This window comes from Lampetra planeri, chromosome 72 (genome assembly GCF_965212315.1).
Source record: "Lampetra planeri chromosome 72, kcLamPlan1.2.h2, whole genome shotgun sequence".
In the NCBI taxonomy this organism is placed as follows: Eukaryota; Metazoa; Chordata; class Hyperoartia; order Petromyzontiformes; family Petromyzontidae; genus Lampetra; species Lampetra planeri.
In genome coordinates this window covers 151251-173176 of record NC_136177.1, presented here as the reverse complement: position 1 = coordinate 173176, position 21926 = coordinate 151251, and the positions used below count along the sequence as shown (strand labels likewise).

The window sequence follows — 21926 nt, the reverse complement described above, 5'->3', positions numbered from 1 at the left end:
GGTAAGTGTGGTCAGCAAGGCCAGTACAGCTGAGTCGACCTAAGAGAGGCCCAGGACCGATTCAGATATTCACCAGCGTTATTGGTCGTGAGCAGGAATCGAACTCGGTCCACCGGGTCCGTAGTGCAATGTGCTAACTAACCGCCACACTGCCGCTCTACCCACACTCGCCACCCAACTCAGCCACCCACTCACCGCACTGCAGGTCACGTCCACTTCTCTGTCTGCTTCTTCCCTCGCGCCACTCAACAGTCGAATTGCCTCCCTCCCGTCATCGTCTCTTTCCCGAAGCTTCGGACAACCTCGGCCCATCTCAACGAACAAAATTGAATCACGAACACCTTTGGCAATCGCACTGTTTCTCATGGTGCCAGGAGGGTCTGTCCTATGACGTCCTGCCGGCGGGTACCGTTCAACACTTCACATGACGTGCACATAGCCTGGCACAAGCGCCATGGTGATGTCACCGCCACTTAGTGGCGAATAGCGGCTGTTGTTGTTGTGATGCTAATCGAGTAATTTGCGATCAATTATTTTGGGTTCGAATTTGGCAAATTGTGACATCGACGACCCCGGCGTGCGCAGCGGCCTGCTACTCTTTTCGCGAATGGCGGCACGGGATATTTTGTTTTTAACGTCCTCCGTGGTGAAATGTCATTGTGCAGAGGTCGAAAATGCCCTCCAGCTCCTGGTCGATGGCAGCGCCCTGAGAGGCAGGAGCCACGCGAAGGCCTGCGAGAGGACCTGCCAGACCATCAACTTGCCCTGCGTGAGTACACTCGACCCCCCTTAGACACAGCCCAAGGGGATCGCTCTGCCCACCACTCAGGGTTCTGTTCTATGCTCTCTTGTATGATCGCAGCAGCAGCATCAGCAGCATCAGCGATATGGTTCAGCGGCTAAATGGCCAATGCCTCAGGTCTGCTGGCCATGACAAGACGGCTTAAGAAGAGAAAGTTCACGTAGTTTTGCTACTCCTCTGTGGAAAGAGCGTAGTCCAAAGTGGCTTAATACCTGTTGCATGCCACTCGGGCAGCCATGTCATTTGCCCATGTCATGCATTGAGCATGTGGACATAAAATGTTAAACCGTGGGATATGAATACAGACTTTAGCAAATGTCCTTTATTGGCTTTTAGGATTTTTGGTCTGTGCTTAGCAACAGTGACAAACATATGCTTCGCGACACAAGCGTTTTGACCTGTGTGATGGTGGTGGTTGAATACAGTATGGACGGGACGAAATGGTTAGTGTCCAGTAGAGATAGAGTCCTCAACATGGGCGAGTGAAGTTCATGGGAACGAGTAACCACTATAGTCATAGTAGTAGCGATAGAAGAGTGACCAGCAGGCGACTGACTGCCGGTGAACAATCAGGAGCTGACTGGAGTGAATCGGCGAGTGCTGGATCATCAATCGCCCCTGACAACTGCTTCACTCTAAATTCTCTCTGCTGCAGCAGTGAGGCAGTCACTGGGCACTCCACTACAGACACGACAGCAGCAGGGGTAAACATCAGCCGAAAGTGTGCTTCATGCGACAGTGATAATTTCTCGGCATTAAAGACGAAGGACTTTGACATGGAAAGGAAAAACCGACCTTCTTCGATGCCCTCTTGGCCAGATTAATACCACAGGCATTGCACGATGGATGGCTCGGAGTGAAAGATGAATCCCCGACGTTTCACTCTTCCTCTGTGTTGTTTGCCCCACTTCTCGGCCCCTGTCTTAGCCGCCGTGCAAATCTGACTGCCCGTGCGGGGATGGACTCATCCCAGACGACAACGGCAACTGTATCCCGCCGGAGGATTGCCCGTGCCAGCATCACGGCATTGTCTATGGCAAGGGGGATACTATCAAGGTGGACTGCAACGTGTGGTGAGCGACGGGGGGCTTTGCGCGGCGCAGTTGTCCCGAGTCTGGTGGCTGCGAGATAAGATGGCTACTGCTTTGTGGGGGGGGGGGGGAAGACAACAGCATTTCTTCATCTGGATAGGTTTAGGACACAGAAACTTGATTTATGGCGCATCTTCCGACAAGACTCCGAGCACGTTTGGACATAGTCAGTCCGGTTTCCGGTGTCATTTTGGCGCAGCGAGCTTTTGTTATTATTAAGTGCGTTTGTGGATTTGTACCGGTTAAACCCCGTTGAATATGGCTGACAAGGAGGAAAAACACACACGGGCAAATGACGCGTCTACTGTTTCTGCCATTTATGGGAGAATAAAAGGTATTCGATTTGCGATGATCCGATTTGCGAGGATGGGGTTTTCTGGGAGCGCATCCGTGACATTGCGAAAGCAGCAGGGACCCGCCTGTGACGTTATATCTCCTTAGACTTGACCAAATACCCGTCGGGATTCATCTTCTTGGTTCTTTCGGTAAAGTCACGTAGAAGGGAAGTAATAAAATAATAAAAATAAAACATAATAAAACAATTCTCACGACGTTTCGGCCACAACGCAAGCAGCCGTCCTCAGGCGAAGAATGATACATTATCAAGCTAGGAGCTTTGTGGCCGAAACGTCGTGAGAATTGTTTTATTATGTTTTATTTTTATTATTTAATTACTTCCCTTCTACGTGACTTTACCGAAAGAACCAAGAAGATGAATCCCTGCAGTCACGAAAGCTTTAAATCGAAATTTACCCGTCGGGATATACATTTTTTGTTATGACGAGAGAAAATATTGGGTTAGGGGGTTTGAAGGGCCCGCCGCTCCGTCCCTTTGAGACGTCGCGTGCGTGCGCGGGTGCAGCACGTGCGGCAGTGGCGCGTGGAGCTGCAACTCGGCCGAGTGCCCTGGTACGTGCCGCATGTACGGGGACGGCCACTACGTCACCTTCGATGGCAAGAGATTCATCTTCGACGGGAACTGCGACTCCAGCATTGTGCAGGTGGGCACCAGAACAGACGCGCCGCTCACGCACGCCACGGACTGACGACGGGCGAGCAAATTCATTCATTACGAATGAATCCGTAACAATCATTTGTGACTATCAGACGCCTTTCACAATAAAGTCTCAAAGCGCCACGCACAAAGAGGAGCACTGATAATTAAGCAGGAACCAGTGGGGGGGGGGGTGCAGAATAAGAGCCAGAGGATCAAAGTGCACGAGAGGAAACTGGTTTTGGTGATATGTGTTTTTGTCGGGACTTACAAACATCGACATGTATATATGTGTGTTGAACTTCTTTCGCACCGTACATAGCCAACCGTGCTAATCGGAGGTGCGGGGTATGGACAGCAAACTAAACACAACAAGCAGTTCAAAAGAAATGTAGTATAGTGATGTAGTGTATCGTACTATGGGAACCTCATTTGCCAGTAAAAATATGATAATTGGTTCTTTACCCTTCTATCTGGCAACAAAACTGGGTGTGGACCAATCAACTTCAAGGACAGTGCACATTATCAGAGTTATGTTCTTTTGTTTGTATTATGACTGCAGGTATTGCGGTCTATGCAAACATGACTCCTTGTAAAAAGGTGTCAGTTTTGTTGCCAGATAGAAGGGTAAAGAACCAATTATCATAGTGTATCGTAGTTTAGTGTATAAAAGTGTATAGTGTAGTGTATAGTAGTGTAATGTATAGTAGTGCAGTGTATAGTAGTGGAGTGTATAATGTAGTGTAGTATGTAGTGTAAAGTGTAGTACGTATGTATATGTGAATGTTGAACTTCTTTGGCACTGTACGTAACCAACTGCGCTAATCAGAGATGCGCGGGAAGCACAGCAAACAAAACACAGCAACAGCATCAAGCAGTTCTAAAGAAATGAGTTTTCAATTGAGTATATTGGTGTAGTGTATAGTAGTGTAGTGTATAGTAGTGTAGTGTATAGTAGTGTAGTGTATAGTATAGTGTGTAGTGTATAGTAATGTTTACTGCATAGTGTAGAGTGTATAGTACACTATACACTCTACATTATACAGCGGGCAGCTCCACAATTGGGTGGGGGAGAATTATCGCACAAATGGACGGATTTATCTATGGACAAACGGAGGGATGCACAGCGATTGGATGGATGGATCACCTAATTGCCCTCGCTTTGTGCCGACCAGGACTACTGCTCCTCAGCCGAGGGCAACTTTCAGATCATCACCGGCAAGGACTGCAGTGCTGTGGACTCGAGCTGCTCCAAAGCGATCCGCTTCTACATCAAGGTGAAGTCAAGGGCCACTCCAGTGGCCGGCGGACGGCGGTGCGACGTGGGCTGGCGTGAGGTTTCCAAGCGCTGCGAGCTGATGAGCTTACGGGTCTCCGTGCACGCGCGAGTCGATTGGTTTCTTCGCAAGTCTACGCTGGACCATGGCTCTTTTCTTCTTGGCATAGCAATTGAGTGTGCATACAAGGGAGTGCAACAGTTAGGGGTGTCCACGGGCCAGGAGAGGTCCAGGAGGATTAGACAAAAGGTTCCCTCACCCCATCACCAGTTTATTTCCTGGCATCAGGGTCCATGCCGAATGTGCTTGGCCACTGGGGTCTATCTGTCATCTCCCTCCCTCCAACTTTCCCTCCCCCCCACATCTCCCTCCCTTACCTCCCTCCCTCCCTCCCTCACCTCCCTCCCTTCCTCATCTCCCTCCCTCGTCCACTCTAGGATTACAACGTGGAGGTTCACATGGTGAACGGGGAGGTGATGGTGGTGCCCGTGGCCGGAAAGATCCCGGCGATGGTGGACGACCTGACCATCCACTCGGTGGGGCTCTACCGCATCGTGCAGACCGGCATCGGCATCATGGTCATGTGGGACCGACGCACGAGCATCTTCGTCAAGGTCGACTCCAAGTACAAGGTCAGGGTCACTGTGGTGGTGGTGATTTTGGTGGTGGATGGTGGTGATGGTGCTGGAGGTGGTGGTGGAAATGGTGGGCATTGTGGGGCACTGCCGCATCGTGCAGACCTGCATCGGCGTCATGGTCATGTGGGACCAGCGCACAAGCATCTTCGTTAAGGTCGACTCAAAGTACACGGTCAGGGCCAAAGCCAAGGTGGTGCAATGTGCAGGAGATAGAAATGGATGGTGGTTGCTATTTTTCTGCTGGACGCGGCTGCCACCCCGCGGTGGGATCCAGCTCTGTGGAGGCAGCAGCGAGGGGTTCGGCGGATCACCGCACAGATGTTGCGAATATCCCTTCCCCCAGGGTACGGCGTTGAGGAGGATCCACACCCTGGCTCGCCAGGAGTTGGCAGTGGAGCACGTGGATTTAATAGCCATCTGTTTCCATCTGCATGGGGTAGTGTTGTTGTTGTTGCCCTCTCTAACACATGGGTTGTCTCTGGGTACTCCAGTTTACTCAACACGTGTATAAGCACTTACTAATTGTATGAAAAACATATTAACACATCGAAGTCCGTATAGATTGGGCAGCTGTTGGCAGCGGGATAATTTTCCGACTGCCTTTCCCACTCGTCTACGATTCCTAGCGTGTCCGAGTTGTTCTGTCTTTTCAACGGGGAGAGTGAAAACTGTGCGTGTTAAATAATAATAATTATTGTTAGATGGAGGAGAGATTATAAGAGAAAAATAACTATATTTTGAATAAAAAAAATCACACTTTTATCCTACTCAAATTATTATTCAGACTTCCCAACAGAGTCTTAATCAGCATATAGATTGCAGACGGATGACGGAGGCCGAGTTGTCACCTCCCAACCAGGGATTTGAAATCTTCCGATTACGAGCCGCTCACTCAACCGCCGAGCCCACTGACTGGACAAAGAGAGGTGTTAGGGACAAAGGGAATGGTGGGGCACTGCAAATGCTTGCTCATGACCATGCTGGCGGAACGGCCTCCCTAGAGGGGAGTTCTAAAAAGCCCTACAACCAGCTAGATGTCCGGGAAGAGATTGGAGCTGCGCACTTTACTCCTCCACAGGCGCGTGAACTGCCGATCTTAGACCCAAACCTGTCAACCCCGTATTAGTGCCCTACCTTATTACAGACCAATTCAGACCTTATTGGTCATCCCATGCCCCTCATACATTTCTCAACATTCATCCTACAAAGGCCCATCACACTACTATAGTATACTACTATACTATTATACTACTACTACACTACTATAGTATACTACTATACTACTATAGTATACTACTATACTATTATATACTATAGAATACTACTATACTACTATAGTATACTACTATACTATTATACTACTACTACACTACTATAGTATACTACTACACTATTATACTAAACTACTATACTACTACACTACTATAGAAAACGCTAAAAACATACGGAAACACCTAAAAAAAGTTACGTCATACAAGAATGCCCAAAATTAAGTCATTTAAAATCATGATGTTTGGTGATTTTCCGGCGTTTTTGAAAATCTGCCCCCTCCCTCCCCCCTGTAATCCGCCGGATCATTGTAATTATTGGATTAGGATCAAACGAGTTCAAGTTGATACAGTTTCTCTCGCGAATCCGAGGGGGTCACCCCCTTTGGGCTGCCCGGGAGCTGTCTACTCTCGGCTTCGTTTCGCTCATGGCTTGATGCCACCCCGCTCCCGACCCCCCCTTACCCACCCCAGGGCACCCTGTGCGGCCTCTGTGGCAACTACAATGGGCGCGACAGCGACGACTTGACAGCGGCCGACGGCTCCACGACCGCGTCTGTGCTGGCGTTCGGCAACAGTTGGAGGATCAAGGAGAGCTGCGCCGTCATGACGGAGGCGGTGGAGCCGTGCCAGCAGAACCCGCACCGCCAAGCGTGGGCGCTGCGCCAGTGCCACGTGCTCGCCAGTGACGTCTTCAGCTCGTGCCACGACCACGTGAGTCGCCTATGGACGGCGTGGACAGGGCGGGTCGAGGGGGAGGGGCTGGCCGCTGGTGGCCTCTGGAACTCGGCACGCAGCCGTAAAACCCGCTCGGACTACCCGTGGGTTGTCGATGGTGCACGATGTGAAGGCAGGAGGAGCAAGTGGAGGGGTTAATCATCTAAATAAACACCCAAATTTCTGACCACAGAGCCTAGGCAACTGTTGACACTGGGTTCTGGCTCCCCTTCTGCTTGTCTGTGGTTTCCCCGTCGCCGGGATAGTGTGCACCAAACAAGGATACGCATAAGAGGTTTTTTTGGGCTAGATCATGTAAATATAAATGCGTCGTTAAATCCGCCACCACCCAACAAGGCCACAATTATATTTAACTACACGTTTATATTTATGCAATCTCACCCAAAAAACCTCTTATGGATAATATTGGTTGCGAAAGCCTACGTGTTAAACGAATTATCCACCTTTGTTCAACGCTGTTTGCGGCTGAGTGATAACCAGACGTATTGACTGGGTGTTGGGAAGCAGTGGCTGTGCGGGTAGCGCGATGCGCTATGACCCTGGTGACCCGAATTTTATACCTACTGATGGCCACTAACACCAGTGACGATTATCTGAACTGGTTCTGGGCCTCCCCTAGGTCGACTCAGCCTGTGTAAACATCGCCACTGGGGAAACAAAGGACAGCCCGGCGTGGTGCGGGCCACCCATGCCTTCATGTACTGTGCTGGCCTTCATAGGTGCCCGCTAACAGGAGATCTTTTTTTTTGTATTTGTCTTGACCGTGCATGCGAGGAGGTGTGTGATGTGAGTGTTGACCGTTCAAGTATTGGACTTTCCGATGACCGGTACCAGCAGTGTCAAAATCGGACTTTCTGCAGGAGGGTCAGGAAGGATGCTGCTGGGGGGTTGGAGGCAGTCACCCTCCAGCAACAACGGGGGGGCAGAAGAACGACGCTCACAACATTGAGCGGAGTGCCGGGCGGCTAAAACGCAGAAAGTTAGCGCAGTGTGGAGCACAGTTGGTGCATCTGCCAGTCATTTCAGTCAGTCAACCCATGGCACCTGGGTCTGTTACGTGACCTCCTGCCAGCGGGCCTTCGACACTTTACGCGACCTCTAAGTGCACTTAGCATGGCACAAGCGGGCCTCCGTGGTGACGTAACCGCTACTTAGTGGTGAACGGCGGTTGTTGTTGTTATGTGGACGCCCTCGACACCCGACGTGGCTGCGCCTCTCCCTTGCCTTTCTGTTGGCGACTGATTGCGGATTTTCAATATCACCTCGCTCCCCTTGTCCTGACCCAGGTGGACCACGCGCCATTCCTGGAGGCGTGCATTCGCGACTCGTGCGCATGCGATGGTGGCGACTGCGAGTGCTTCTGCACTGCGGTGGCTGCGTACGCCCAGGTCTGCAACGAAGTCGGCGTGTGCATCAAGTGGAGGACGCCCGACCGCTGCCGTGAGTAGAACGCATGCAACAGGGGGAGGGGGGGGGGGGGTAGGTGTTCAGCCAACACCCACCCGGCGATGGTGTGAGGGTTGAGGTCCCGTTGACGGCTTGAGCGGCAGCGGCGAGATGTCTCTCTCTTGGTTACCGGGCAACTCTCCTCCGTTCACGCACACTTCCGCTTCTATCCCCCTGCTCATTCCGAGTCCCCTGAAGCCCACCGCCTGTCCGGTGCCAGGTGTCCTCATTAATCCCTAATCATCACCCCCCCATCTCCCGTCACCCCGACGCCAACCTCCTACCTCAACGTTCCCACCTGTTCGACCTCGATTGCACCCACTTCTCCTCTTAATGACTGTCGGTTTGTCCGAAAAAAGCAAAACATTAAAGTAAGATTTGGTACAGTACACAAATTCAAAAACTAGTATCTTGTACTAAAGACGAATTACCTATATTATCAACAGAAGGTGTATATCGGATTAATTGATTATGTGGCAGATGCTATATTGGACAGACGGGACGTAACATCAGCGTAAAACTAAAAGAACACCAAATAAATGTTAAATTATCTAAAATAATTAAGTTTCCGACATACTAAAAACTCGGATTGCGGATATTTCTCGGGAACCTAACACTTCCGTAACCCGGGGACTTGCCTGTATTTACTATACTCTCTTAACGACCAAATCACTTAATGACCGGTTTTGTTGAACTAAATGCCATCGTTAAGACGGTGTCTACCGTGTAGTCCACACCTCCGATTAGCACAATTGGCTACGTACGGTGGGAAAGAAGTTCAACAAACACACACATACACATAGCCTGACGGTGTGTTTTTCGGGTCATACCACGTTTTGCTCCGGACGATTTTCCCGACATTTTGCTTCGCACGCTGCCAGCTTCTCTGGCAAATTAATTCCTGAAGAAGCCCCCAGCGCGCGGTGAGAAACGTTGGATGTCGTGCCAAGCTAGTTGTGCAACTCTACAGGTATCGCGGAGATCGATGCCAATCATGAGTTTCTTATGATGTTACCTCTGTTAATCCCTCCCCTCCACACTACGCACCTGCCCCTGCCTTCAGCCGTCTTCTGCGACTTCTACAACGAGGAGTCGGAATGCACGTGGCACTACAATCCATGCAGTTCCCTTCCCAGCACCTGCAGCCACCTCCAGAAACTGAACCAAGGTTCCCTGCCTCCCATCGAAGGTTTGTTTTTACTGTATCATCACCGTCAACTCGTTAGCATCATACTAGTCGTTCTTGTCGTCATTATAGTCATCATTACATTATCGTCATCGTCGTTATCATCGTTATCGTCAGTATCAACATCCTCCGAATGCATACATTTGACCACCTCCTCTGATCTGCTGACCCTGAGTGCAGCCTTACAAAACACTCCATTATGATCATAGTTTTGGTGGCAGTGGTGGTGCCGGTACTGATGGCATTGGTTGCCAATGTTAATAGCGGTAGTGGTGGTGTTAGTGGTTGGCTGCGTTGGCTGGGTTATGTAGCCTGCATGCTAAGCCACCACATGCCCAAGGAGCTTCTGGTTGGCCAGATATATGGGACTATGGCACAGGCTAGCGAAGAGATGGACTGATGTGGAGCAGAAGATGTGGAGCTGATTGGACTTACCATCAACTGGTAAGAGCAGTGTCAGGTTACTGTTCCATGCTCGCCGATTACCAAAATCGAATCGACCCAAACGTTCCAAACTGCTGCCCTTTGTGCCAAGCAACGCAAGAAGACGTCTCCCATTTTCTCAGTTGCCCAAAACGCGGAGCAAATTTTTTATCGATTGATCTCTGGCTAAACCCTTTCGAAGTGGCGACACGATGCCACCTATAAACAGAAAGTGAGAAGAAAACAGCAACAACAGCAGCAGTGTCAAGATCGGCCCCTGTGGAGGCGCGTGAAGGACGTTACTTGGGATTCTAGATTTGAAGCTTTCGTGACTGCAAGGATTCATACTCTTAGTTTTTTCGGTAAAGTCACGTAGGTAAAAAATGAAATTAAAATTAATAGAAAAAACAATAAAAAATCACGACGTTTCGGCGGCAACACAAGTCTCCATCATCAGGTGGGACCATCACAGCCAGATTTGCTTGATACAGCATTATTATTTAATTTTTACATTACTTGGGAGTTGGTGGCATTCGTCCTCCAGCAATAAAGGAGGGCAGAGGAGCAACACTCACAACAAGCAGAGTGCCGGGCAGCTAAAACGCAGAAAATTGGCACAGTGGGATGCACAGTTGGTGCATCTGCCAGTCATCCCAGTCATTCAACCCATGGCACCTGGGTCTGTTCCGTGACCTCCTGCCAGTGGGCCTTCGCCACTTCACGTGACCTCAAAGTGCACTTCGCATGGCACAGGCGCCGCCGTGATGTAACCGCCACTAGTGGTGAACGGCAGTTGGTGTTAGTCTTAGTAGTGACGGTAGTGTTGGTGTTGGGGCGAGCGGTAGGGATAACGATTCACCACTATGGGGCCGTCCATAAATGACGTCATGCACCTAGGGGGGGGGGGGTTCAGACATTTGTGACGATGTGTGACGAGAAATGTGACGTCACATCAAAATGCGCAACTTTAAATAAATATAGAATTGTTATAACAACACTAATTGTTATAACAACACTCCGACAACATCAGAGTGCAGCGCCACATTAAATACGCACTAAAATGACAATAGTTTAAGCTATTTGAAGCATGTTTTATTTTCAAAATGGAAATATGGTTGGGGGGGGGGCAGAGCTTTGTGACGTCACATGTTAGGGGGGGTCTGACTTTTTGTGACGCCGTGTGACAATGGGGGGGGGGGGGGGAAATCGTCCAAAATCACGTGACGTCATTTATGGACGGCACCTTAGTCTTAGTAGTGACGTAGGGATAACGATTCACCGCTATTCTCGCTGCAGGCTGCTACCCGCACTGCCCGCCAGACACGCCATACTTGGACGAGAACACCATGCACTGCGTGCCAAAAGCCAACTGCAGCTGCTTTGTTGAGGATGACGTCATCCTGGCCGGGCAGCAGATCCACATCGCCAAGACCTGCCAAATCTGGTGAGGTCCCTCTGCTTTCACCCACATTGACACCGCGTGCTCACGGATCAATAGCGCGTCCATTTAACATGTTTCGTCTGTCCCTAATGCACGGATGCTGCCGTGGTGCGATGGGTTAGCACGGTGGCTAGGAGATGTTAACTGCTTCGCCTGGTATGCAGGAGGTCGTGGGTTGGATCCCGAACCTGACGCTTTTATATTTGGAGTTTGCGTGTCTCTCTGCTCGTGGTCACGTTGATTTTTCCCCGGAGTCCTCCGATCTTTCCCTTCACATTTAGGAACACGCATTTAGAGTATTTGGTTGCTATATATGTTTCCACTTAAGCCAATTCGCTGGGCTCTCACTTGTGGGCAAGGTGGCTTCTAATAAAAAAAGCTATATAGGTACAGTGAGCCCTACCTGGTAAAATAAAAATAATAATAATCATAGTTTATATTAGAATTACTTCAAAAAGCCTGTCTTCGTCAGACAAAATGTTTCAATAAATATAATAATTAACCTGATGTTTTTTTTACAATTTTCATCTACGATCAGACACTAACAACTACTAAAAAAATTGGGTATCTTCCGCAAAAAAAACACTAAAATGCGTTGACAACTTGATTCAACTTCTCATATTTAAAGACGTACCCATCGGAAATCGCTCAATTTAAAGATTACGTTCTTTGTTTTTATTAGAAAGAACAAAAAATGTATGAGCTTTATATTCTATGAGGGGAAGCTCCTATCTTTGACCGTTTTGGAATTATTCAGATTTGAACATCATAACATGTGTATTTTTTCAATTAAAACCACTTGAATCCGAAATATCTCAAAAACAATAAAAGATAGAACAATTGTTTTCGCTTCAATTTTATTGCTGTTTAACGTTCTATCAAAAGAAAATAAACCGCAATCTTATATTTTGAACGGTTTCTGCTGAATGACACGCACACACATGTTCATTAAGTGCTTAAAATCGAGATTTGGGGGCCGTAAGAAAGAAAATCCGTGATATTCAGATTATTTATCCTGCTAATTGTGTCCTAAAAGTTACCTGGGTACCACATTTCAGCTTTCGACCTTGCCGGAAAAGTACGCTAGAGGTTTTTGAGACGTACAGGTTAAGGTCATTATTTATGTAGATAGTTTATATTATGATAATTTACAGTCCTGTAACAACGTAGGTCACAAGGTAAATCCCCAATCGCGGCAGTTGCAACACAAAAGATAAACGAAAACATTCGGTCGGAACATCGCTTGCGTGATAATTTAAGTTGCATGCAGCAGCAGACGGCATGCGTACATGCACTGGTGATTTAAAAGCCATCGGTTTGTACGGAATTACTGAACCTCTTCCACTGGACACTGACGGCCATCCATGCGCTCTGCTAGAGCGCTCGTTCTCTCCAGTATCTCATTCATTTTGAACATTATTTTACAAATACAGCTGTATGTGCTTGTATAATTGTCCTTGTTGTGTGTCTTCTCTGTGTGACTGCAGCACATGCGACAATGCTGAGCTGCTTTGCGAAATACCAGGTACCCAAGGACAGCCATTCCTTTATGTCAGGGACAGGGAGAAACCTTTTCCTTCAGATGTCATGTGACATGCCCAGGCACGATGGGGAGACCGAGGCTATGGTCACAGTATCACCTTTTGTTGTCTCAAAATCACCTTTTTGCGTACGTGTCATTAGCAGATATAATTGCGATGTCTTTCATAATACATAGCCACCCTCGAATGAATTGCATAACCGATGCGATTAAACCAACATTGGTGGACTGCTGCGGCGTATTGCTCGGCATACTGGTCTTGCCATCCAGAGGCTGCCAGTTTGATTCAATCTCCCAGCGCAGAAGTTGAAAATATGGTGAAGGTTTCTCAAATCCCACCTCACCTCTGTTCACCCAGCAGTGTGTTAGCAGTGGCATGAGCAATCAATTGCTCAAAAGCCAGTTATTACACCCCCCTCCCCCCCCCCACCTGTAACGCTCACTAATATTTTATATCCAGATGGATGCTGTTACCACGAACGACTGTACGAGCTGGGTGCCTTCATATCAAAAGAATTCGACCCTGATGGGTACTGCGCGACCACCAAAACTTGCTCGCATCTCGGGGAGGTGGTAGACTCAGTGGAGTGTGGGATAACTCCCAACACCACCACCGCGACCGCCGCCGTACCGCCGCTCCCAACCGAGCCACCCATCGTCGGCTCGAGCACAGCTGTGCCCGACGTGGCTCCGACGCAACCGCCCAAGGGTCGTACGACCACGGTGGGCGCTCCGGTTGAAGGTGACACCACACAGCAGCCAACAGCAACGACGAGCGCGAGTCAAGTGCCCTGCTCAGGAAGCTGGTCTGAGTGGTACGACGAGCAGTCTCCGAACGCCGACAACGAGGGCGACGAGGAATCGTACCAGAAGGTCACAGCCTCGGGGAAAGTTGTCTGCGCGCCGGGATTCTTGGTGGAAAACATCGACTGCCGTGCGGACAAATACCCGAACACACCGTGGGAGGAGTTGGGCCAGACAATCACTTGTGACAAGGACGTGGGGTTGAAATGCTCACACACGGATCAGGCCATGCCATTCTGCTACAACTACAAGGTCAGGTTTTGCTGCTCGCTGATTTTGCCAGCAACCACTGCTCCTCTGTCAACAGCACCGACATCCCCAGTGCCAGATGAAGGTAACTTATGCTTTGATGGTGGTTTTCAGGTTCATTGATGTAATTCCCCCCTCCCCAATTTTATCCTGATTTTACTATTGGTGTCACGTCACAAGACGAATGGAACTCTGGCAGAGAAGTTCAATCCTTCGTGTTTAAAAACGGCCCACGAAAACGGATATTATAAAGCGACCTCACAAATCCCTTGAAGCTATTTCTAAGGTCCACACACAGTACACGAATTAACCTCCCACTCGCTCTGCTTATGAGAGTGAGGGAAATCGCATGGTAGTCCACCCGACATTTTTATCTCACCGCTGGAATTTAGCTAAATCAAGTGCGTAAATCATTGGTGACCGGGCAGTAAATAAATTCACTGCACTTGAGGGCGATATAACTTGAGGGCACTTGAGGGCCTGGAATCGAACCCAGGTTAACAGTGGTACCAGCTCAACGCTGTGAGCTCTGTGCCATCACTCCTGGGGCGGAGGGATTAAGTCGTACAGAGCAAAGACACAGATAATGCAAAACACATGTATATTCAAGTGTTAATAAAATTGTTTATTCTTGTTTATTAAAGTAATTGGTTTGCTTGCTTACATGTTTGCGATTATGTGAGCACCAAGTCACAAACCCTGAACGCTGGTATTAATCTACTATGTAAATAAAGACGTTGATTTGTATGTATCTACGTATCAAAAACCTCAAGGGTACTTACCGACAAGGTAGAAAGCTGACATTTGGTACATTCATACCTTTTAGGACGCAGAAAACCAATCAGAAAAATCGCCATTTTTCATTTTAAGGCCCCCAAATCTCGATTTTAATTACCCCATAAAAATGCTTGTGCTTGTCATTCAAAAACCGTTAAAAAGTATAAGATTGCGGCTTTTTCCTTTGATAGATGTATGAAACAGCACGTAACATTGAAGCGAGAATCGTTGAGATTTTTCAGATTAAAGTAATTTGAACAAAAACATACACAGTTGAATATGTTCAAATCGGAATAATTCGAAAACGGTAAAAGATAGGAGAGCTTCCCCTCATGAAGTCTTAGGTGAATTATTATTTGTTCTTTCCAATAAATAAACAGAACGGAATCTTTACATTGAGCAGTTTCCGATGGCTACGTCTTTAAATATAAGGAGTTGAATCAAGTCATCAACATTTTTTTTGCGGAAAAATACCAAATGTTTGGAGTAGTTGTTAGTGGTCTCATCATAGATAACAAATTTCAACAAAATCATATCAGGTGAATTCTTATTTTTATTGAAAAATTTTGCCTGCCGAAGACAGGTTTTATGCATTAGTTAGTAATAAAACAATGTATTAATAAAAACAAGCCTGCGCATAAAAGGTGCAATGAAGCGTTGCTAATCTGTAAATCTGATTATCGGCCGACATTCACTTAAGAATTAACTGTAAATGGTATTTTTAAAAATGTTATCTCCGCTGCTTCACCCAGGATAGCTTCACTAAGTTTCACGACTCATTTTCAGGAGGGTCTCGCCAAGGTTTTTGCAGTCGGGGGGGGGGGGGGCGCTAATTGCTTCGTGAATTCCAGTTGAGAAATATGTGTAGCTGTGCAAACAGTTTTAATTTACGTATATCACATGCCATGTTTTTGCAGAAATCATCATTCCACCAGTTGAAGCCACAAGGCCATCTGGGCCAACCACAAAAAATGGTAAATACCCATACAAGTAGGCAACATTATTACAGTTTTCAAGGTGCAACTTAAGTACTGATACACCACAAACAGTTTGAGAATGAATACAATATTGGAGTGTGTCTTGGGATGTGTGATCTTTAGTCCTCTGCCCAATGATAGGTCTTTGGCTCCAACTCGCTCCCTCCATCCTCCTCTGATCCGAAGCTTCCTCCATTTCACCACACGGCCCATCATCCTCTAAACGTCAAGGATCTTTTTTGATTACTCTTTGGTTCTTTCGGTAAAGCCACGTAGAAAGAAAATAAATTAAATAATTTCCACACAACTCTCTCTAAAATATGCCAGTCTTGTTGGGTCTTTCATTGACATGCTAATTTATCTGCTCCAGCAGACCCACCTCTATCTCTCACCCAACCCCTCTCTATTTAAAGCCTCGACACAGAGGCATTGGGTCTCTGTGTGTCTATGTTGTGTGTCTCTCTGTGTGTGTCTCTCTGCTTGTTTGTCTGTCTGTGTTTTGTCTCTCTCTCAAATGTAGTTCTACCTGATGACGGTTGCTTGTGTTGCAATAGAAACGTCGTATTCTATTAAATTTTTTCTATGTGACTTTACCGAAAGAACCAAAGAGTAATGTCTGCAGTCATGAAAGCTCCGGATCAAGTTTGATCTTTTTTGTTCTTTCAGTTTCGGTCTCCTTTTCAACTTCCTTCCAAAACTACACTTTCACCTCCAACAAAGTGCCCAATACACATCGCTTACTTAACAGTCTCTTTAACACGTAGGCTTTCGCGACTGATATTATTCATAATCAACGTTTTTGGGTTTAGATCGCGTTATTTATAAATGTGTCGTAACCCTCCACCACCCGACACGGCCAATCAGCAAAAAAGTGTCACGTTGACAAAAGACAAATAGTTCACTGCTTTAGCCCACCGGTGTGTTGAAGCGTGTAAATGTTGTGGTTTCACGCTTCAACACACCGGTGGGCTAAAGCAGTGAACTATTTGTCTTTTGTCAACGTGACACTTTTTTACTGATTGGCCGTGTCGGGTGGTGGAGGGTTACGACACATTTATAAATAACGCGATCTAAACCCAAAAACGTTGATTATGATTAACAGTCTCTATTTGCATCTTACGACAATTCTCCATATCCACGTCGTAAAACTCTCCAGTGTTCTTAAGTCTTTCCTTCTCACAATCCGAGTTTCTGAAGAAGCAAAGCAAGTTGAACAAACCGGGTGGTCAGTCTGGTTCTGAACTTGTGGTTACTCACATTAGAACATTACCTAAGTAATACCTTTCAATAGATGATCCAGCACTCACTAATTCACTCCAGCCGCTCCTTGTCACTCTTCCATCCCCACGACTATGACTACTGTTCCTGTGAACTTCACTCAATGATTCCTCCACCTATGTCAAGGATCTGATCTATCTGTCTGATTTTTCGTCTCGTAAATTTCGGTGTTAAGCCAACAGATAGTTATAGACACCACCTCTTCCATCACAATGCTCCACTTAGGAATTGTATAATAAAGTCTCTGTCCCAAGATATTATATCCTTTAAAAACAAACAAACTATTAATTATTTAATACCGTTGTGTTGAAGGCTACTTGGAATTTGGGGCCCATAGATCTGTGCTCAGCAAGCGTGATGAATACGTTTCTATAACCAAATTCATGATGCAGATTGAAAGTATCGTCTAAAACTTGACTTGCAACATTTACAAAGTGCAACTGAGAATTCGAGAAATATCGACATTGTGTCAACACCCAATCCCTGGCTTTTCTTCCAAAGTAACACCGAAACCCCCGGTTGACGAAAAGCCAACAAAGCCAGCTCCTGCAGAGAGTGGCCCTCCTCCTCCAGAACCAACTGCACCGAAGGACAAGACACCCCCACCTCCAACCTCCGGCAACAAGGAGCCAGAACCCTCACCTTCAGAAGGGCCAGGTGTGTTCATTTTGTAAGATTATATATATACAGGAAGTATACAGCTTAGGATCAAATCAAACAATGTCACCTAATTTGTTAGGTCTCAGAAACTAATAAAGACTTGTTAGTGGATAGTTTTGGATAGGTGACAATCTGTGTAACAGATGTCATAGGCTGAATATTTACAATATAGACTGCACAGAGCAGAATGCCACACCTCTTAATTGTGATGTACTTCCATGCTCCCCATCCCACATTCACAAACCCGCACTGAGGAGCATGATGAAGCATCGTCAAATAACCCCCCCAACCCAGAAACCTTGGGGAGGTATTAATTGAGCAGTGTATTGGCAAAGAGCTGTACATTATTTAGTATCACTTTCCAGTTACTTATTTGTAATACAGATTAAAGTATTGTCTGAAGTTTGCTTACAACATTTTACAAGATTCAACTGAAAATGCTTGAGAAATCTGCATTCCCTTAAGATCCATCCTTTGCTTTTCTTTCAAAGTGCCATCGAAACCCCCTGTTGAGGAAAAGCCAACAAAACCAACTCCTGAAGAGAGTGGCGCTCCTCCTCAAGAACCAACTGCACCGAAGGACAAGACACCCCCACCTCCAACCTCCGGCATCAAGGAGCCAGAACCCTCACCCTCAGGAGGGCCAGGTGTGTTCATTTTGTTAGATTATATATATACACGAAGTTTACCGCTTAGGATCAAACCAAACAAAGACACTTATTTGTTAGATCTCAGAAACTAATTAAGACTTGATCCTGGATAGGTTTTGGATAGGTGATAATCTGTGTAACAGATGTCATAGGCTGAATATTTATAATATGGACTTCACAGAGCACAATGCCACAGTCCTTTATTGTGATGCACTTCCATACTCTCCATTCCACGTTCACTAACCCGCACTGAAGAGCATGATGAAGCATCGTCAAATAACCCCCCCAACCCAGACACCATGGGGAGGCTTTAATTGAGCAGTGTATTGGAAAAGAGCTGTACATTATTTAGTATAACTGTCCAGTAACTTATTCGTAATCCAGATTAAAGTATTGTCTGCATGTTGCTTACAACATTTTACAAGGTTCAACTCAGAATGTTTGAGAAATCTGCATTCCCTTAAGATCCATCCTTTGCTTTTCTTTCAAAGTGCCATCGAAACCCCCTGTTGAGGAAAAGCCAACAAAGCCAGCTCCTGAAGAGAGTGGCGCTCCTCCTCAAGAACCAACTGCACCGAAGGACAAGACACCCCCACCTCCAACCTCCGGCATCAAGGAGCCAGAACCCTCACCCTCAGGAGGGCCAGGTGTGTTCATTTTGTAAGATTATATATACAGGTAGTTTACTGCTTAGGATCAAATCAAACAACATCACTTAATTTGTTAGATCTCAGTAACTAATCAAGACTTGATCCTGGTTAGGTTTTGGATAGGTGATAATCTGTGTAACAGATGTCAGAGACTGAATATTTGACTTCACAGAGCAGAATGCCACAGCCCTTTATTGTGATGTACTTCCATACTCTCCATTCCACGTTCACTAACCCGCACTGAAGAGCATGATGAAGCATCGTCAAATAACCCCCCCAACCCAGACACCATGGGGAGGCTTTAATTGAGCAGTGTATTGGCAATGAGCTGTACATTATTTAGTATAAATGTCCAGTAACTTATTCGTAATCCAGATTAAAGTATTGTCTGCAGGTTGCTTACAACATTTTACAAGGTTCAACTCAGAATGTTTGAGAAAACTGCATTCCCTTAAGATCCATTCTTTGCTTTTCTTTCAAAGTGCCATCGAAACCCCCTGTTGAGGAAAAGCCAACAAAGCCAGCTCCTGAAGAGAGTGGCGCTCCTCCTCAAGAACCAACTGCACCGAAGGACAAGACACCCCCACCTCCAACCTCCGGCATCAAGGAGCCAGAACCCACACCTTCAGAAGGGCCAGGTGTGTTCATTTCGTAAGATTTTATATATATACAGGAAGTATACAGCTTAGGATCAAATCAAACAAAGTGACTTAATTTGTTAGATCTCAGAAAACAATTGAGACTTGCTAATGGATAGGTTTTGGATAGGTGATAATCTGTGTAACAGATGTCAGAGACTGAATATTTATAATATTGACTTCACAGAGCAGAATGCCACAGCCCTTTATTGTGATGTACTTCCATACTCTCCATTCCACGTTCACTAACCCGCACTGATGAGCATGATGAAGCATCGTCAAATAACCCCCCCAACCCAGACACCATGGGGAGGTTTTAATTGAGCAGTGTATTGGCAAAGAGCTGTACATTATTTAGTATAACTGTCCAGTAACTTATTCGTAATCCAGATTAAAGTATTGTCTGCAGGTTGCTTACAACATTTTACAAGGTTCAACTCAGACTGTTTGAGAAATCTGCATTACCTTAAGATCCATCCTTTGCTTTTCTTTCAAAGTGCCATCGAAACCCCCTGTAGAGGAAAAGCCAACAAAGCCAGCTCCTGAAGAGAGTGGCGCTCCTCCTCAAGAACCAACTGCACCGAAGGACAAGACACCCCCACCTCCAACCTCCGGCATCAAGGAGCCAGAACCCTCACCCTCAGGAGGGCCAGGTGTGTTCATTTTGTTAGATTATATATACAGGTAGTTTACTGCTTAGGATCAAATCAAACAACGTCACTTAATTTGTTAGATCTCAGAATCTAATCAAGACTTGATCCTGGATAGGTTTTGGATAGGTGATAATCTGTGTAACAGATGTCATAGGCTGAATAATTATAATATGGACTTGACAGAGCAGAATGCCACAGCCCTTTATTGTGATGTACTTCCATGCCCCCCATCCCACGTTCACTAACCCGCACTGAAGAGCATGATGAAGCATCGTCAAATACCCCCCCCCAACCCAGACACCGTGGGGAGGCTTTAATTGAGCAGTGTATTGGCAAAGAGCTGTACATTATTTAGTATAACTGTCCAGTAACTTATTCGTAATCCAGATTAAAGTATTGTCTGCAGGTTGCTTACAACATTTTGCAAGGTTCAACTCAGAATGTTTGAGAAATCTGCATTCCCTTAAGATCCATCCTTTGCTTTTCTTTCAAAGTGCCATCGAAACCCCCTGTTGAGGAAAAGCCAACAAAGCCAGCTCCTGAAGAGAGTGGCGCTCCTCCTCAAGAACCAACTGCACCGAAGGACAAGACACCCCCACCTCCAACCTCCGGCATCAAGGAGCCAGAACCCTCACCCTCAGGAGGGCCAGGTGTGTTCATTTTGTTAGATTATATATATATACAGGAAGTATACAGCTTAGGATCAATTAAAACATAGTGACTTAATTTGTTAGATCTCAGAAACGTATTAAGACTTGATCCTGGATAGGTTTTGGATAGGTGACAATCTGTGTAACAGATGTCAGAGACTGAATATTATTAATATTGACTTCACAGAGCAGAATGCCACAGCCCTTTATTGTGATGTACTTCCATACTCTCCATTCCACGTTCACTAACCCGCACTGAAGAGCATGATGAAGCATCGTCAAATAACCCCCCCAACCCAGACACCATGGGGAGGCTTTAATTGAGCAGTGTATTGGCAAAGAGCTGTACATTATTTAGTATAACTGTCCAGTAACGTATTCGTAATCCAGATTAAAGTATTGTCTGCAGGTTGCTTACAACATTTTACAAGGTTCAACTCAGAATGTTTGAGAAATCTGCATTCCCTTAAGATCCATCCTTTGCTTTTCTTTAAAGTGCCATCGAAACCCCCTGTAGAGGAAAAGCCAACAAAGCCAGCTCCTGAAGAGAGTGGCGCTCCTCCTCAAGAACCAACTGCACCGAAGGACAAGACACCCCCACCTCCAACCTCCGGCATCAAGGAGCCAGAACCCTCACCCTCAGGAGGGCCAGGTGTGTTCATTTTGTAAGATTATATATACACGTAGTTTACTGCTTAGGATCAAATCAAACAACGTCACTTAATTTGTTAGATCTCAGAATCTAATCAAGACTTGATCCTGGATAGGTTTTGGATAGGTGATAATCTGTGTAACAGATGTCATAGGCTGAATAATTATAATATGGACTTGACAGAGCAGAATGCCACAGCCCTTTATTGTGATGTACTTCCATGCCCCCCATCCCACGTTCACTAACCCGCACTGAAGAGCATGATGAAGCATCGTCAAATAACCCCCCCAACCCAGACACCATGGGGAGGCTTTAATTGAGCAATGTATTGGCAAAGAGCTGTACATTATTTAGTATAACTGTCCAGTAACTTATTGGTTATCCAGATTAAAGTATTGTCTGCAGGTTGCTTACGACATTTTAAAAGGTTCAACTCAGAATGTT

General features: G+C 46.4%; 1 protein-coding gene across 1 annotated transcript in view; it reads left to right on the top strand.

Annotated features, from left to right (window-relative positions):
- LOC144737627 (mucin-2-like) overlaps nt 1-21926 on the top strand; it is a 50741-nt gene that overhangs the window by 19747 nt on the left and 9068 nt on the right. The window contains exons 16-32 of the mRNA XM_078620396.1: nt 666-769; nt 1730-1875; nt 2756-2894; nt 4063-4164; nt 4602-4796; nt 6545-6784; nt 8095-8248; nt 9318-9443; nt 11160-11307; nt 12792-12829; nt 13305-13982; nt 15592-15648; nt 17431-17586; nt 18731-18886; nt 19372-19527; nt 20025-20180; nt 21327-21482. Coding sequence (XP_078476522.1) covers nt 666-769; nt 1730-1875; nt 2756-2894; nt 4063-4164; nt 4602-4796; nt 6545-6784; nt 8095-8248; nt 9318-9443; nt 11160-11307; nt 12792-12829; nt 13305-13982; nt 15592-15648; nt 17431-17586; nt 18731-18886; nt 19372-19527; nt 20025-20180; nt 21327-21482 — 2907 coding nt within the window. The remainder of the gene's footprint in view (nt 1-665; nt 770-1729; nt 1876-2755; nt 2895-4062; nt 4165-4601; nt 4797-6544; nt 6785-8094; nt 8249-9317; nt 9444-11159; nt 11308-12791; nt 12830-13304; nt 13983-15591; nt 15649-17430; nt 17587-18730; nt 18887-19371; nt 19528-20024; nt 20181-21326; nt 21483-21926) is intronic.